Source organism: Lepeophtheirus salmonis, chromosome 13 (assembly GCF_016086655.4).
Source record: "Lepeophtheirus salmonis chromosome 13, UVic_Lsal_1.4, whole genome shotgun sequence".
Lineage (NCBI taxonomy): Eukaryota > Metazoa > Arthropoda > Copepoda > Siphonostomatoida > Caligidae > Lepeophtheirus > Lepeophtheirus salmonis.
The window spans coordinates 3165267-3183091 of record NC_052143.2 but is presented as its reverse complement, the minus strand read 5'-3'; the positions used below and the strand labels follow the sequence as shown (position 1 = coordinate 3183091).

General features: G+C 32.1%; 1 protein-coding gene across 5 annotated transcripts in view; it reads left to right on the top strand.

The window, feature by feature from the left end:
- The window catches only part of LOC121127586 (L-threonine ammonia-lyase), a 76845-nt gene that overhangs the window by 46618 nt on the left and 12402 nt on the right, over positions 1-17825 (top strand). For 4 of the 5 annotated variants that reach the window (XM_071892526.1, XM_071892528.1, XM_040723001.2 and 1 more), the window contains exons 2-3: positions 9395-9691; positions 17058-17416. In XM_071892526.1, coding sequence (XP_071748627.1) covers positions 9548-9691; positions 17058-17416 — 503 coding nt within the window. In that variant the 5' untranslated portion in view covers positions 9395-9547. Of the gene's footprint in view, positions 1-6319; positions 6616-9394; positions 9692-17057; positions 17417-17825 lie in introns of those variants that run through there. The other variant, XM_040723000.2, reaches the window with a different exon arrangement.

The following is a 17825-nucleotide window of genomic DNA, read 5'->3' as shown; positions in this document are numbered from 1 at the left end:
TCTTAGAATCGGCCCCATCTCACCTTGTTATCAATCCTTAAAAAAGTTATAAATTTTATCACGCCTTCTATATGGCATAATTTGCATTAATGTTTTAGTAATGCATCTCAGTTTAAAAATGAATTAGTTCGGAGAAAATCAATAACTGCAGTTATCTTTTATTCAAAGGAATAGTTTGATGGGCTAAATCGATTTATGATGACGTCATGTAGGGTAGGGTAATCTATGGGGCGATTATTATGTCCAATTTGGAGGAATCCCTAAATTTTAGGACATAATTGGTCGGAACGTCAGCATTTTGATCTCTTAGATCAGACATGTCAAACCTTTTAATAAAAAGGGTTGCATTGCCAATTTAAATATTTAAACTATTAATTACTATACAATGGATTTTGTGCTTTAATTTACAAATCCTAAGAAATTATATTAACATTTTTTTTTTGAAAAATTAATGCTAAACAGTTTTTTGCAATTTTTTTGACCATGCCCCCCAGAACAATGGCTCATCTAAAAGTAGACTCTGTCGTTAGAAAAATTTTATGCAAATATATTTCAACCAAACGACTGGAAAAGTCTTATGAACGTCTGGCCTCATTGATTTTATAAATAGAGAATTTAAAATATTAAGGTCGGTTTAATTGTATACTTTTAACTATTTTGGTGCAAAGGGCTAAAGGAAATGGATTTGATTAATTATTTACTACTAGTTCATATTATTTTCTTTTATTATTAGCGAGTAATTTGAGAGCAACGTAGATAATTGAGATGTTATTTAATTGTGAACTGCTCATTAGTCATGTTCTATGTAATTTACACACACACAAAAAATGTATTTTTATAAAAAGTATCTATATTGTAATAATAGATTATTTAGTCGAGTAAAAAAAAAGGAAAAAAATTGGAAGGTACAAAAAATTGATGAATATTTTAATAGTTGATTTGACAGTCCATTCAAATGGAAGAAATCGTTGAAACGAAAAAATAGATTTTTGAGTTTTAATTTTACTTTTTTAACCAATACTTTTTGCGCAAGAAAATAATAAAAAAGCGTTAAAATTACAAGAGAATAATTCTCGTGAATCTCCTCCATCACTTTAGAGGACTCACAAAGGATTCACTGAGTTTTGTTGTGGTAAAACTAGGAATGAAGACGCCCAATACTCCTCAGAAGTTCCCACTGAAGTAACAACTCTGGAAAGAATCACAATAGTCTACACTATCGGGTTGGGAGATGGATGAGTGAAGTTACTGCAAGCAGCAAACACTCTGAGGATATAAACGAGTTTTGAACATCGTGCATGAACATTTGTATACGAAAAATCTTTGGGCAACATTGCTGACGCTTTTGTTGACAATTGATAAAAAACGGAGGGATAATTTACAAGGTTAATCTTCGGTTAGTTAATCGGGTTAGTCGTGATTGTGCTTGAAATATATTTTAAAAAATCAGGCTCATCTTACAAGATTTTTTGTTTGTTTCATCAAGACAATTCTTTTGTGTATTCTTCCACTATTGCAAAGGCCAAGATGGGGGATTCCTTGAGTATGAATATTATATCAAATCCTTCCCCATCCACCATATTCTCCTGTTCTTTTCTCCAGCTTACAAATATGAAAAAAGTTGCTGTAAATTCACTTTCTTTCATTTTAAAATGAAAGGAAGACATGTCCCATTTGAACGGCTGTCAAATCAACACTAGTTAAAATATCAGCAAGGAATTTTCTCTACGTTTCATTTTAACAACGTCACAAGTAAGTTCTATATTATAGTATTATTACTTCATTTAATTTTACCTGAACTATCCATCTGCCTTCGTATCTGAGGCATATTCCAAATCAACATCAAAATTTGAATCCTTATTCTTCAATTTATCTAAAAAAAAAAGGTGGAAATGACTTTTTTTTTTTTTGTATATAGACATGTTTGTTTAATTGTATGAATAGTCTCTGTGATTAATTTGTTGATATAAGCATTTTGTAAGGCTCAGCCTACCAAACAAAAGAAAAATAAATTTTCGAAAAAGTTTGCCCCTTCTGGCCATTACTTCCTCTTTTAGAGAAAGCTACATATTAGGTAGTAAATATCAACTTTGGTCAAGTATTTTTATTATTCAGGTAAGGAGAATAATATCAATTACCATAAAAAGTATGGTCATGTTCACTGATCCACTCGGGCAAAAAACGACAACAAAGTATAAATATTTCATTGTAACAGATAGTAATAAAATGTTAGATATGTTTTTATTGCAAAATTCCATAAATGTACATTTTCTTATCACTAAAGGCAGTTATTGATTGGATAAAGTAGGTATGTATTCGTATTTGGGGCGATCCATTGAAATTTGAATATTTTCTAATTCTATTATTAATGAAGTTTGAGTGATTAAAATAAATTTATATTTTAATATATATTAAAGCATAAACAATTAGTTAAAAATATATATATATATTAGCTCACTAGCTTACGTACAAGTCGAGAAAATGACACTTGAACGTGATGGACATATTTTCATTCGTAAGCAGTTAGGCGTCTCCAGAACCACCGTTAACTCCATCAAAAAGTCTGAAACGTTAGAGAAGAAAAATAACTCTGTCAAATAGGCCATACTGGATCCGGATAAGTTAAGGAAAACAACCTCAAGTCCATAAAGAAAGCCCAAGGGATCTTGTGCTTCCACGCCAGACTGTCCAGAGAGCTATCAAAAAAGTGGGTGGAAATAGCCTTGTGAGGGTGGAGAGGTCACTTTTGACACCAGCAATGAAAGAAACCCATCTCCTCCAAGACTCTTTTGAATGAGTCTTTTTCATTCTTTTTTTAAAATTTTGGTTCCAATATAGCCCTGATCCCACTCCCTTGACTACATATTTTTGGTACATGTCAAGGGGAAGGCCTGCAGTGTCTGCCATCCAAACAACGAGACCTCAAAGACATTGTCAGCCAGAACTGTGTCGTCATGACAGAGGACTACATCTGCAGAGGGTGCTAGGCCTTCTGCCGCCCCCTGGGAGCAATCATTGCCGCTAAGGGTGGCTACATTGATGATTCAGAGAGCTAAGAAACACACCTATTTACAGTATTAATTTTGTTTAAAATTAGAATTAGTTATATCTTGTAGAAATTTAAAATCCACAGTGTTCAGAGAGCTAAGACACACATCTTACAAGTGCTCTGATTTTAATGGACCACTCAGTAATAGTGTTCTCAAAATTTTAATATCCCGTTTGGTTTTTTCCTTCATCCGAAAGACACATCTGACTCAGATACAAAAGTCATCCAATAGCACAATGACGTCATTATAGCTATCAGATAGTAATTTCATCATCAATCAATGTTCACCAACTTTAGAAAAAATATTAGTGACAGCAGTTAAGCTTACACTTAGAATAATACCAAAATATTCTCATGCATCAAATGTACTAAAAGTTTTACTAAACTAATTCATAAATTTTGTTATTATTTGAGGCTACATTTAATGACATTAAATTATTAATACTGAGATCTGCCCCTCTTGATAATCTCGGCCACACAGTGCTGGAAGCCTTGGCAGGTCCAAGATCCAGGTTTCCATCTTCAGGGCGTTCACCCACGAATGATATTTATCACAGGCTTCATGCTCGACTCTCCCTCAGAGATAGAAATCGCATGGGTTCATGTGTGTACTGTTTGCAGCCCAAAAATCAAAGCTCCAAAAGTTAGGAAATTTTGTGGCCAAGACATCCTGCATTTTTTTGGCCGTGTGGGACGGTGCACTGTCTTCTTGGAATGTGTAATTTCTTCCTTGGGCTACTCCACCAATCTGGAGAATGTAAATTAAAAGTGCAAAAACAGAACGAGCACAATAGGAAAGCTGGATCTGCACGAGGTCACCAGGCCCTGGCAAAGCTTCCGGTGCCATGTGGCCTAAGCTATTATGAGAGGCGAATTTCATTATAAATAATTGAATGTCATTGAATGTAGTTTTCAAATAATAATAAAAAAATATGGTTCTATCGCATCTAGTTCGTTTGTTGTAAGCCTTTAAAATTTTTCCTAATTTATCTGTATCACCCTGTTGGTAGTTTTTTCATTGTTCTCAAAAGAAAACTTGTTGGTGGCAATGAAAGCAGGACAGTCTACATACTATTTACTGAAATTCAAGCTCAAGAGTATTAAAAAATTCGGGTATCGAACCTACGTACATTGATTTTAGGAGAATATTAAGTTATTCAAAGTTATTTTACGCAGATAACTTCCATAGAACATTGTCGATCAAAAAAGAAAATGTTGGGAAGGTATCGTTGATTATTTAAAATTTAGCTTCATTTCTTCACTCAAGGACATAATATGCACATTTAACCATGTACCATCTATGCACCAAAGTTTTCAGAGATGACACTATGAAACCTCCAAAGTTGGAGGATCGCCTTAGAAAATGCCATCATGATAAAAAAAGATACGATTTGACTGGGACCATGATGTCTGCTTCAATGTTAAGGAGAAATGATCATGGTATTTGGGTATCGTACAATATCTCACTACCAAAATAAAAACACCATAATATTGGGGAGCAGCTAATTTCCCAGCCGTTGAAGGTGTTCTATAAACTTTTATACAACCTTCTGCACAGGAGATACTAAAAATAATTCTTATAAGTAACAACACAGTTCAAAGATGTATAGTTTAAAGGGTCTTGAGGGTGAAAGCTTCATATTTAATTACCTGAAAAACGAACAATTTCTAAATTCATAAACCTTTCCGGGCCTTTTGCCCGGTTCTGCAAAAAATCATTTTTGAATGCAGGGATATCTATAGTGGCAATGCTTCAAGAGCTCTCGTCATTGAACATAGACATGACAGAGCACAACATTAGGGAAATTTAAGCCACAATTTTATTTGGTGTTTCATCAAAAAACCATACAAAGAAATTTGAGCAATACATTTTGCTATGTTAAGTGCAAAAGCTTTCATTGATTCAAAGCTAGCTAATGGTGTAATCATTTGCATGCATGATCTGAGGGCAATCATTATATTTGCCTCTACAAGATATGCTGATTTTTGTTCCAAAGACCCATAACTTGGTACATAACTGCTGGGACCATGCCCTTTATTTGATTACATATCTTATACCCGATTCCCTTTGATACTACTCTACGCTGAAGAGGGTCGTCCGGCAGTCATAAAAAAAAAAGAAAAAAAAAGAGATTAACGTTATATTAGTTAATTATATTTGATACTTTTATTGTTGTTAGTTCTTGTTTCGGTAGTCTAATTTTAAACTACAATATTCACTTACGTTTTTAGTTACACAATTATTCATAACTTTTTATATTTATGGGATGATAACTGTCTGTAGTTGTATAGGTGCCCATGTATCTCAAGCACCTGCAGCTTTTTGTATTTTTTAAATCGGATGAGAAATGTCATGCCAAAGGGATTCAAGGCTTAAGGCATCAACTCTTCTTCGTACGAATCACACTCCAACAGAGTAGGCCAGGCTGACGAAAATAACTCGTACGACCATCTTCAAGGTTAAGAAGAGTTTAGGACACAAAGAGACCATAGAGAGAAAGGAAGTATCTGGAAAAAGCCTATCATTAATGTGGATGTCCTACAGGACGCCCCTGATCTGGTTTTGGGAGGGTTAGAGGCTCACGGCAGCTATGTATATTGACTTTTTAAGGATAACCTGCTTACCTAGCTCTAGGAAATTTTCCCCGACAGCATCGTCGTCTTTCAGCAAAATGGGGACCCCGTTCACACTGTGAAAATTACTCAGACATTTTTAGCTAACAACATCGCTTTCTGGAACAAGAGAATGTAGCCACCATTCAGTCCAGATGTCAATCCTCTCGACGTTTCTTTCACGTTGCATATCGAGAGGAAGGTCTGTTGCGTCCTTCACCAAAATGCTGAAGCCATATTGGCAACTGTCGACAAGGACCCGAACTTCATTCACAATACTTGCAACTCTGTTCGCAACAGGTTTTTAGCCATCTGTGAGACCATTGGCGGCTGAAGAGAAAAAGTTCATTTGACATTCCCTATGTATCAGAAAATGTGCCAACCCAGTATTATCTATAGTAGGAATAAAAGCCTTCAAAAATGAATCAATTAAAGAACATTCAAATGGAAAACGAAATTAAATTGACAAGGGGCCTATGGGCTAAAAGAGTTTGAAAACCTCAGATTTAGAATAATATAAACATATTTTTCACCTAAATATATAAATACATATGTACACAACCCATTAACCCAATGATAGCATTAAAATAGCACAGGTAAACAACCTTTGTAGCAAATGTGTAGGTATATAAAGAACGTTGTCGTCTAGTATCAATCAGAATTAAACTAACTACCACTTTCTTCACTAGTGCTATATCCTTATCCAATGATCACTAACACGGTGTAACACAAAAATATACAGTGTATTTCGTTGTCAGCTGTGGATGTTTCCACTTCTTGTCTCTTAATCAGTGTTATGAACGTTCATTGGTTGAGTTCCAATTAGTTTATTAAAGCTGTGAACAATTATCAACTATTATTGAATAATAATTCCGTAGTTGGAAAGAATCGGCTAACTACTACCAAGTAATTTTAGGCCTCTTTTCAGTTCTTTTTGGAGGAAAACAATCAAGGTAACGACGTACTATATAACAACATTATTATATCTCTGTTAGAATAGTTGCTTTATATTTTCTTTTACGTAAAAAAAAAAAACAAAAGAAACACAAGTGTATGAAAATGGACATTTTGACCTAAAAGATGTACTTTTGTGATCTACGGAGGGATATTTTGAAAGTTCTTTTTTCATTCTCATATTAAGAATTCAGACACATTTTTTAAACTTCCTGAAAATAAAGAAATTGAAAGAATGTTAATATAAATTATATACACATTTTTTTGTATATCTGGTTCCAAACTATAGATAATATCGTAGGTACAAGTAAAATTAATGTAAATTGCTATTTATTTAGATTACTGTGTGAATTATATTGATTACATCACGACTAATATATTGAATATTTTTGCATTAAAGAAAAGAAAGGCAACGAACGCCTTAATTTTAATTATTGTTCAAGAATTATTTTTAGAGAAATTCCCAATGTGATATCTTTTGCATTATCAAATCAAATGAATGGCGTTATTTTATAAAAAGAAAACATGGCGGAGACAAAAATATTTCATATTGCCTTCATCCAGTAAAAGGGGTGTGTTCAAGTGACGTTATTATTTGTTTTGAATAGTATTTTGTTCTTATAATTTGAATACAGCCATACAGAATATGCAAAGTATTACAATGTCTACATTTGTGAAGGAGTCATAAGTTGTTAAATCTACAATTGCCCAATTAAACCAAACTGTCTATGGAAATCCCTTTAACTCCTTCCCATGAAATCTATAGGCCAAGTGACATAAGGATAGCCATTTGATCATTTTCTGCCAAAACTAAGCCGACTACAATAATACTTTTTTGGCCCTCTGGGAGTGGCGAGAGTGTCATTAATATTAATATGAATATTATTGTATGAAGCCTTCAAAAAATTCACTCTATTAATTGAATAAAAAAGGTAAATTCTACTAAGTAAAGACAAAGTTGTATACGTCACGAGGAGAAATGACGAAATATTGTCATCTGTGAAATCTATTAGCAACATCTTCGACGATTTTTTTTTTCTCTTAGCCTAGGGAATCTTCTTAAACTAACAACGGCGTTTCGTCAGTTTGTTTAATAGTGATTTAATCCGTGAGTATTTTTTAGCTGGCCCACTTTTTTGGAATTAATAATCTGAAGAATGAATTTTCTTTTTCAATATTGTGGTTAATATTATTTTACTTCTAAGAAGTGAACTCCCTTTCCTACCAAAAATTCAATTATATTCAAAACATGATTGAACATTGGTGTATGCTTACCATAAAAAATGGAGAGTAGCCTAGAGGGTTTTTGGGGAGTGATCAACATCGGAGTAATTATTGCCAATGTCCTTGGTCATTTCCTTCTCCCCCTCCTTCTTTGTTGATTGTAGCTGATCTAATGAAACGTCATGACAGCTAAGCAAAACATTCTTCAAATTGTCAGGATTATCAAGTTAATTTTCGGTTTCTTTTTTATTTAGCATTCCCAAAATACACTCCTCTTTTTGTCTTAAATATGTATTGGTGCCTGAACAGAATAGATAAAGTGGGCAAGAACCCTCCCCTTTTCGAAAAACAATAACAATTAAAAGCGTGTGCGAAAATCTACCCTTTAGAAAATTGCCAGTTAGGAAAATTGCCCGTATTTTGTTCAAACTTCATGATGAATAATCACACATTATTAATTCATTTAATATTATTAATGACAAATTTCTAAACATATTTGATTGTTCCATCCTCCAAGAGATTAACTTCAGGTCTGAGCAATACTATTACAATAAAGGAGGAGGAGGGGATGGGGGATACTAAGTAGCTTAGGACCTCTTAAAATATGGTTGAATACTCTCTGCTCTTTAGTATTCGGGGGTTCTTTGGATGTACATGATGCTTTGCAGTGGTTTTTAAGGATTCAGGGGTACCCCAAGTATACAACGCAACCTGAAATCTTGGAACTATTTTTTGGTATCAGAGGGGTTCCTTGGATGTATTGGCGTTGGTTTTTAGCAATCCTACTCTTCCCCATGGCCAATCCGAGGGTGGAGGGTATTCAACCATATTTTAAGAGGCCTTTAAGGTATTTATTCCTCACTCCCTCCTTCCAATCCTCACGATCCATTTCTTAGAAGATTGGATTGAATTTATAAAAATGCTAGGAAATTGTATTGCAATAATATTTCTCATACACTTGAAGGTACTCCCTTCGAGGATGGAACAAACGAATATGTTTAGATATTTGTCATAAATAATATTGAGCAAATTGATAATGGGTTATTTTTCATCATGAAGTTTAAACAAAGTACAGGCCATTTTCCCCAGGGTAGTTTTCCTAGTACAATTAAAAGCTGTGTGATTAGAGTGTCATCTATATTTGATGGGATTTTCATAGAACTGGGACCTCACTTATAAATTGGTCCTGCTAAGACTATATTAAAATGCGTATTATGAGAACAATTAAAGACAAAAAAGAGTTGCTCAAATCAGATTTGAATCAAATGTCATCATAATACGTTTTCAAAACATTTAAATATTACGTAAAAGGAAACGTATTTTTATTTTTGTGGATTCAACTCTATAATGAAGGAATTTCACAAATTAATTGAATATTGATTGAAGAATAGTTGAGATGTTTGTTCATACATACACCATGTTTATTTATTATGTATTAAAATTAATCAATTCTTCTCTTACTTACATAGATATACTTGTCCCATGAAACACATTTTTATTCTTTTAATTCCATAAATGATCTTCATACATTAATCATTTCATTTAATTTTTCAGGTTTCATACCACGAGACCATGAGGCAACAATGTTAAAAGGAAAATAAACCATAAATATTCCGGTTCGCTCTAGAAAGAAGAAAAAAAAAACCCACAGACGTATATAATACAAGATATTAATGCTGGAATAAATTTAGTGTCTCTTTTACAATCATGACTGAAACTGAAGATTCATCAAATACGAAAACCGACTTTGATTACTGGTGTGATCTAAACAATCCAAGAGTATTAAACTTTGAGCAAATTTCCGCTGCTGCTTATAGAATAAGAAATGGAATCCTTCGGACACCATGCGATGTAAGTGAATTATATTTATATCCAGGGGCACGGTTAGCCGCCCTGAGTCCCCACCCTATCTCCCCTGAATATCTTTTAAAGAGTGACATATTGAAAAAGAAACATTACTGATTTCTTAACAAAACAATATCGAAATTTTTTAGAAAATTTTAACAGGCATCAAATTTAGTACAATTCCATCTCTAACACCAGGTCTGGGAGGGAATTATCCTGTAAATATAGATGTAGTTTACCAATTACGGAGTTGATATATTTAATTTCAAATTTATCCTCTCTATTTTCAACTCAAACTCCAAACAAGAATAAATAGAGATATCATATAACTTATCACAGAGTAGCTACCTAACACAAAAATAACATATGTATTTTATTGTCAGCTGTCGATTCTCTTGTCTTAATTGATACGTCATGGGCATTTTATAATTTATTCTTTTTGATAAATAGACAAAATATTAATTTATGTAAAAGTTATACTTTGTTTCGACAAGGACAGGAATACAATTCCTTGTTTATCTCTCGTCGTATATGTATATATATAATGGCTATTTTATTATTTCTATGAGGAAGTTTTGGCTATGATATAAAAATACAAATTTTACCCAGCAATATTATAATGCAGTATTGAATAAAATACTATGTAGGACTTTAGTAATATGTAATTCATTTGAAAACTTGTGGATAAATAATATTAAAGTGATAGTCTTAGAGTACTTAAAGGATAAATAACAGTTGGTGTGATTTAATTATTTGGCTAACTACCAGATGATTTCGGGGTTCTTTTCTGTTTCCTTTAGGACAAAAGGTTTCGTAGTACAATAAAGGTAACGTCGTGTTATGAAAACAAAATGTAGACGAGACGCTTTTACAAGGTTGAACAATTATATTTTTTATTTTTTTATTTTGTCATATGACCAAGCAACACTCATGATTATTAAAACCCTGTCTTACAGGTTTTAAAAAGATAATAAGAACAATGACGATATTTATTCATGATTAATTCAATAGTTTATACATACCTACATATGTTCAAATGTATTTTCACATATTTCACATAGATACATATGATGCAAATTGAACTCTATATATAGAGTTGTAAATCCTAGGCGTCTTATAGCGGGCGGATTTCTTTGTTTTTGTTGCAAACTGAACTTTGATAATGGAAAGTCCTTGTAAATGCTAGAATTTAGTATGGACATAAGATGCAGAGTGGGATTTGTGTTTATTTCCTTCCTCTTATAGGTGCTTGTAGCTAATATAAGCAACCGTCATGACAGCTAACCTGCTTTGCTCCCAAACATTCTTCAAATTGTATGGAGTATTACAATACTTTACGGTGTTTTCTTATTTATTTCCGAAAACGCTTACAATTTACAACTCTATCCATAGAGTCACATACTCCTAGGTCCATAAGAAGTAACGGTTAATATTAATGTATCGATTTTTCTCGAGCTCAACCCCCCTCCCCCTCATTGGACCTAAATAAGATCACTATATAATTTGCTTGCATATGCGTAAAAGAATAAAAACATCAACAAGATATAATTTATTAATTAACAATAGAATTTCAACAAAATTAATACATTAAATAGATGTGTGTCTGAGGTGTCTTAATCATTAATTTAGCCGCTCTTAGCGACAATGATGGCTTCCAGGTGGCGGCAGAAGGCACCTGCTGCAGATGTAGTCCTCTGTCATAACGTCCCCGTTCTAGCTGACAGTAGCATTGAAGCCCTTGGTGTTTGGATGGCGGACACTACAGGCCTTCCCCTCGACATGTATGCAAAAGGTGTATTTGAGGGGTTAGGGGGGTGTAGGGGGGCCAAAAGCGTCAAAAAGTGTTGGAAAGAACTAAAGGGACTCATTCAAACGAGTTTTGCAACGGAGGAGATGGGTTTCTTTAATCGCTAATGTCAAAATTGTCCTCTCCACCCTCACAAGGCTATTTTGGCCCACTTTTTTTTTTTTTCATAGATCCCAGAATAGTCTGGTGTGAAACCACAAGATCTATTTCATGGGCCCTTATGGACTTGAAGGGATTGGCCTGACCTATTTTCTTTAACTCCTCCGGATCCAGTTTGACCTTTTGACATAACCCTTCTTCCTCCAACGTTTCGGGCTTGCTGACGGTGTAGACGGTGGTCCTGGAGGCCCCAAACTGCTTGCAGTGCACGGCTGGAAATTAGTCATTGACGTTCAATTGTCATTTTCTAGACTTGTACATAAGCTGGAGAGTTTAGATTTGATTTGTTCTGCAAATAATTTTTTATGTTTTAATATATCGAAATATGAATTAATTTCAGTCACTCAACCTTCATTAATTATTGAATTAGTAAGTGTTCAGATTTCAATGGACCACCTTGTCACAAATGTATTAAAAGGGATTCAAAGTAATCAATATAACTGGTAAAACTTCTGCTTTTTCCTTTTATTACACTGTTTATCTATGTATCTTCCTCACATTTAAAAACATAATGAAATACTTAACGGCACCATAGATCCTCTCATCCAATCCATGAATATTAAAACTAAGACACCCTCCTTATAAAAACCAAAGATTATACAGTTAAAATCCCGAAAGGAAGTTGTACATGTCTTCATTGTATAGTACCTAATTCAATTATGACATAATACCATTTTATTTGACAACTATACCTTGATGCAATCTAGTCATTTTGATCCATTAAAGTTACTTATATATTGAAATTTTAATGTACCACATGATACATTTGTAATTTTTATCAAACAGTCAAAAGTTACATAATAACTTATGCAGATTCCAGGAATTTTTACTTAATATACTTCATCCTATCTTCTATATTCATAAGACAACATTTTCTGTTTGTTTATTTATTTGGTAAAAAGTCATTTTTGAATATGCACTTAATATCTAAATGTGGGTTGACTGGGGACGTAGTATAATAATAAATTTCATTGTTGTTGGTAACTTGAAAAATGCTTTTTATTTTCTCAAATGTTAATTCCTCAAGAAGAGCGACGTAGCTCAATGAACAAAATGATCAAGAAAAATTATTCTTTGGAGCTCGATATGTGGGGGTTTGTTATGGTAGCAGGTTATTGGTTTTTGGATTTTTTTCTAAAATGTGGAAAAAATTTCAAATATTACCTTTTTTCAAAACAATTTCAAAAATCCACAGTTATTCATAAAAGAATAAATTTTTTCGGAAAAAATTTCAAATATTTTTTTTTGAAATTTATTTTCCAAAATCCACAGCTATTCACAAAAATTTCAAAGAAATTTTTTTTTGTGAAAAAACAAAAATCTACATCTGTTCAAAAAAATTATTTTTTTTGGATAAAAATTTCAAAAATCCACAGTTGTTTAGAAAAAATCTAATTTTGTGGAAAAAATTTTTAAAGATTATATTTTTAGAAGAAATGTTCAAAATTCTGCAGCTATTCCAAAATAAAAGAAAAATTGTTGGAAAAAAATTTAGAAAAATTAAATCATATTTCAAATATTAAATTCTCCGGTAAAAGAAAATCCTTAATCCTTAACTCCGGGCCACTCCCTTTGTATAACTTGTATTTGGATGCTCTTAGCGTAGGATATACATAAAGTATATTGAATTAAAAGACAATCCTAGGTCACATGGAGTAATTGTAATACTATAAAAGAGATGGGCAACTGGCGGCTGCACATGGCCCTTGTCCTCACTCAGTGTGGCCCGCAAATAGACCAATAATAATTTATAATAATTAAAAAAACAACACAATAAAAAAATGGTCATGTCCCCCTCCAATGATAGTACTTGAAAAAAAAAAAAAAGGCTTTATCATTGAAGTTACCCATCCTGTACTATAATGTTTATCTATACTTAATCAGTGCCACCCCATCTGACCAATTAAAGGAACATTAAAAACACATTCAAGTATTGAATCACTGCGTACGAGTGTGCTCATGAAAAGCGGAGAGGATTACTGACGAGTATGTCTGTTCGTCGACGGCTAATAACTTCACACAATGCCTGGTACTACTGATAGCTATTATTAATATAAATTCTTAATTCAAAATGTTTCACTTCAATTCTTGGTAGGAACTCATACAATCACATTGTATGAGTTATAACTTGTGCACAATATATAGAATATACTCACTAATTTATATTACAACTTATAGTTAAAAGTCATTTTTGAATGATTAAATTACATACAAATAATAATTAAGTATTAGATTAAATACATTTATTCCAATAAAAGTATAATTAATCAATTTGCTATTATATTTTTTGAACAAGTTATATTACCCTAATTGATATTTCAAAAAGGTTCTTAAATAAATATCCGTATAACTTTCACATGCAGTTATTTTCGAATTGAACTAATCATTCAACTTAATTTGCTGTCTAAAAAATGTGTAAATCACAAATTAGACAATTTGTTTCAAATAAAATTGATGTACTCACATTAGCCTGTGACATTATTGACTTATTTGTCAAAAAAAATACAAAAATTCAAGAAATATTTTGTTATTGCTATGCCTATTTGTAAATTTATTTATTTATTATTTCAATATATATTTATATTAGACAAATACGTTTAACAAGAATGCACTTTTTTACTAGGGCCAGATTAAATGCTTCAAAAGTAGTAGCTTTGATTTTTATTTGTAATTATTAAAATAAGGAAGTGTATCATTTGGACATCACTTAACAAATTATACAAATACATTTTAGGGGACTGCTTATATATGGTCCATGGATGGTATGTTAGATAATTATATTCTAATGTACCTATATATTTTGATACATTTTTGTTATTCATTCATTACATGAGTTTAAAAAAAAATCTACCAAATCATCTCTGCAACTAACTCACTATTTATTAATATTCAAACCCATTATACGTAGCTATATAGGACTATGTATGTTGTGAGATTATTTGGCTACAAAACTCTCTTACATATTTATTTTTGCATTAACACTCAAACAATAATATTTACCTCCGCCAACGAAGTTGAAGGGAGGTTATGCTTTTGCCTTTGTCAATTTGTTTATTAGTCATCAGGATTACGGGAAAAGTTAATAATCGAGTTCGATCAAACTTGGTATGAAGATTATATAATATATATGGTCACAATTAGGACCATTAAACTTAAAGAGGTCTAGTGAAAAAGTCAATATAACGTAAAAAATGCATGAAACGACGTAGTTCAATGTACAACGCGTTGGAGAGAATTTCTTCTCTTGGACTCAATGTGCGTAAGCTCACGACCGGTCGTTTCTAAAGAGGGAAATATACTTAATGTATACAGAATTCAAAGAAGATTCCTAGTTCAGATGGAGTAAATACAATACTGTAATGTTTACTTATACTTAATCAGTGCAACTCCATCTGGCCTATTAGAGGAACACTAAGAAATGTATAATTCACCATAACTTTGGTACAAATTAAGATACATAACTCATTTGATTCTAGGTGGGGGTTTAGTGATCTACCAAGTGTCCATTCTAGTTTATAATATGAGCGTTATTTTTATAATTTTGTAGAAGTGTGGTAGATGAATGAGAGTTTTCATGACCCACATCAATATGTTTACATAACACATAAAAATTAGCAATTTGATGAATTGAGATAGGTAAAGTAATGTACTTATTATTCTAGTATTTATATCGTGACCACCCAATGGATCTATTTTGTGGAGGGAAATAATTAATTTTTATTAAAGTATCAAAAATTATGATAATAATGTTATATTTTAGCATTTTGGGTCTGCCCAAAACAAAAGCATTCTTGAACAAAAATTTACTATTTTATTTTTTAAGTTATGGTACGTCCCAATATTTGATAAACATGATATCTATGTCAATTATGTGTTCTCTATTCAAATTTATGGGGTAGGTTGAGATACTCAAGAATGTTGGCCATATTCTAGAGCTCTGCTTTTCAAACTGTATTCACCAATATTTCTGTTTTCGTTGTCTATGTTTAAGAAAACAAAACTAAAGCTTTTGTTAATTGGTAGATACTGGTATTTGAAAATTTTTATTAACCAAGGTCTAGAGCAATGATGTCTAACCTTTTAATATAATGGACCACAATTTTACAAGAAATAATTTAATGCCCTACATAACCTATTAAATTAAATTTCATGAAAAATGGCTTCATAGAACAAAACTATTAAATACCAATTTATTTCAAATTTAGGCCAAATCTAATTTAAAAAAAAATAATGATTCCCAAATTGATAATTTTAAAAAATTCTTTTATTTGCGGAGGTCAACACCACCTCCAGCTGTTTAGATATTGTGACAATTTTCCTAAAAATTATTACTTTAAGTAAAAATGAGTGTGAACCAAACTTAAACATTAAGTAGGCCACAATACAAACCGAGGATCACAGGTTGGACATCCCTGGTCCAGAGAAGATGTATACCTTTAATATATGTGGAATTTGCGAGTCTTTGCATATTTAATCAAAATTATTTATCAATAAAAATAAAAGATAATTAGCTAAAATACAGAAGTAATCTAGATACAATTTTAAAATATAACCATTCCAGCCCGTGTTTTTATTGTTAGACCTCATTCGTAATCATTTTGTCAAAGACTCATATTTTTCTCTGTATCTATTTATTTCTAAAGGGATCCACCTGAGATCTGCAATTTCATTTATATTCAAGAAAGCATACCAAAAGTCAAAAGTTGTCATAAGAACAAAGGTGGCTTGGTTCGCTTTTCACAAAGAAAAGGGCGTGTCTGAATATGACAACAGATTAACATAACTTATTTTTTTATTCTTTTAAATTTAACAAGATTTTAATCTTTATTTCATGAATAATTTTGTTTTTAAAAAAGACAATAATCTAATAATTTTCCTAATTTCCGCTCCCTCGAATATGACTTTGCTTGAGATTCAAGTGAGCCAACATATACGTTTTTTGAGATATAAATCTGCTTTCAGTTAATGATTTAAAGTTGGGACTTACTCCCTTTCTAAAGTCACTACCTTAAATTGAAAGACAAATGAAATTTGATACCTTTAAAATAATGTCATAGTTATTTTTATTGAACATATAAAAATGTTTTTAAATAATTGCTCCTAATACATTTTAAGTATTAATACTTTCTTTATTTATATATGGAGAGCAGTAGATAGTACGAGTATTATGTACATATACTAATTATTTCAAAAAATATAACTATTCATGATGGTAATTATATTTATGTTTTTATTCTCATTCCTTAAACTAATTTCAAAATCCAAAGAGATATTTTTTTTTTACAGGGTAATTTATGTTCAATGCCTTGTCCTCCTATTTAAAACAATTTGTGCATCTATATTGTGCGAACGTAACTTATATGGAGATATATTTGTCTATTAATTTACAATCCCTGTCTTTCACAGAGATCCCAGATGTTTGACTTTACTGGTATGCAAATCTATTTCAAAAAGGATTACATGCAATTTACGGGTAGTTTCAAGGAGAGAGGGGCTCGTTATACACTCCTCATGCTCTCACCTGAGGAAAAGGTGAAAGGTGTGATCGCTGCCTCTGCTGGTAATCATGCCTTGGCCCTAGCCTATCATGGGGGTCAACTCGGAATTCCAGTCACTGTGGTTATGCCTCAAGTAGCTCCCATTATGAAGGTGGAGAATTGTAAGAAATACGGTGCAAATATCATGATGCATGGTCAAAACATTGGAGAAGCAAGGGTACTTGCGCTAAAAATATCCAAAGAGCGAGGGATGCTCTATGTAAATGGGTAAGTTTTCTCAAATATCAACAAAGGTTTTTAGAACAAACATTATGCAACGTTTTTGAAAGTGATTCAAACCTGAAATAACCAATAGTTTGGCCCTTGTAGATAAATAAACATACTTTTCTGAATGAGCGTAGCGTGTCCTAATTCTTAAGAATACTTCAGAGTAGGACTCATAATGACATCACTATAAATCTATGTCTACCATCTTGAACCTAATACTTTTTAGAATAATAAAAATTTTAGTTAATCCTAAATTTAGAATAATGCAAATAACTCTTGTTTGTAAGAGATAAATTTTACTACACGAATTCAAACGTTTTTAAGGACTGGGACTGTGGCGATTTAAGGTATATATTAAGGACCAAAGCAGTCCTACTTTTTAGCTAAAAGTTCATATTCACAAATTTTG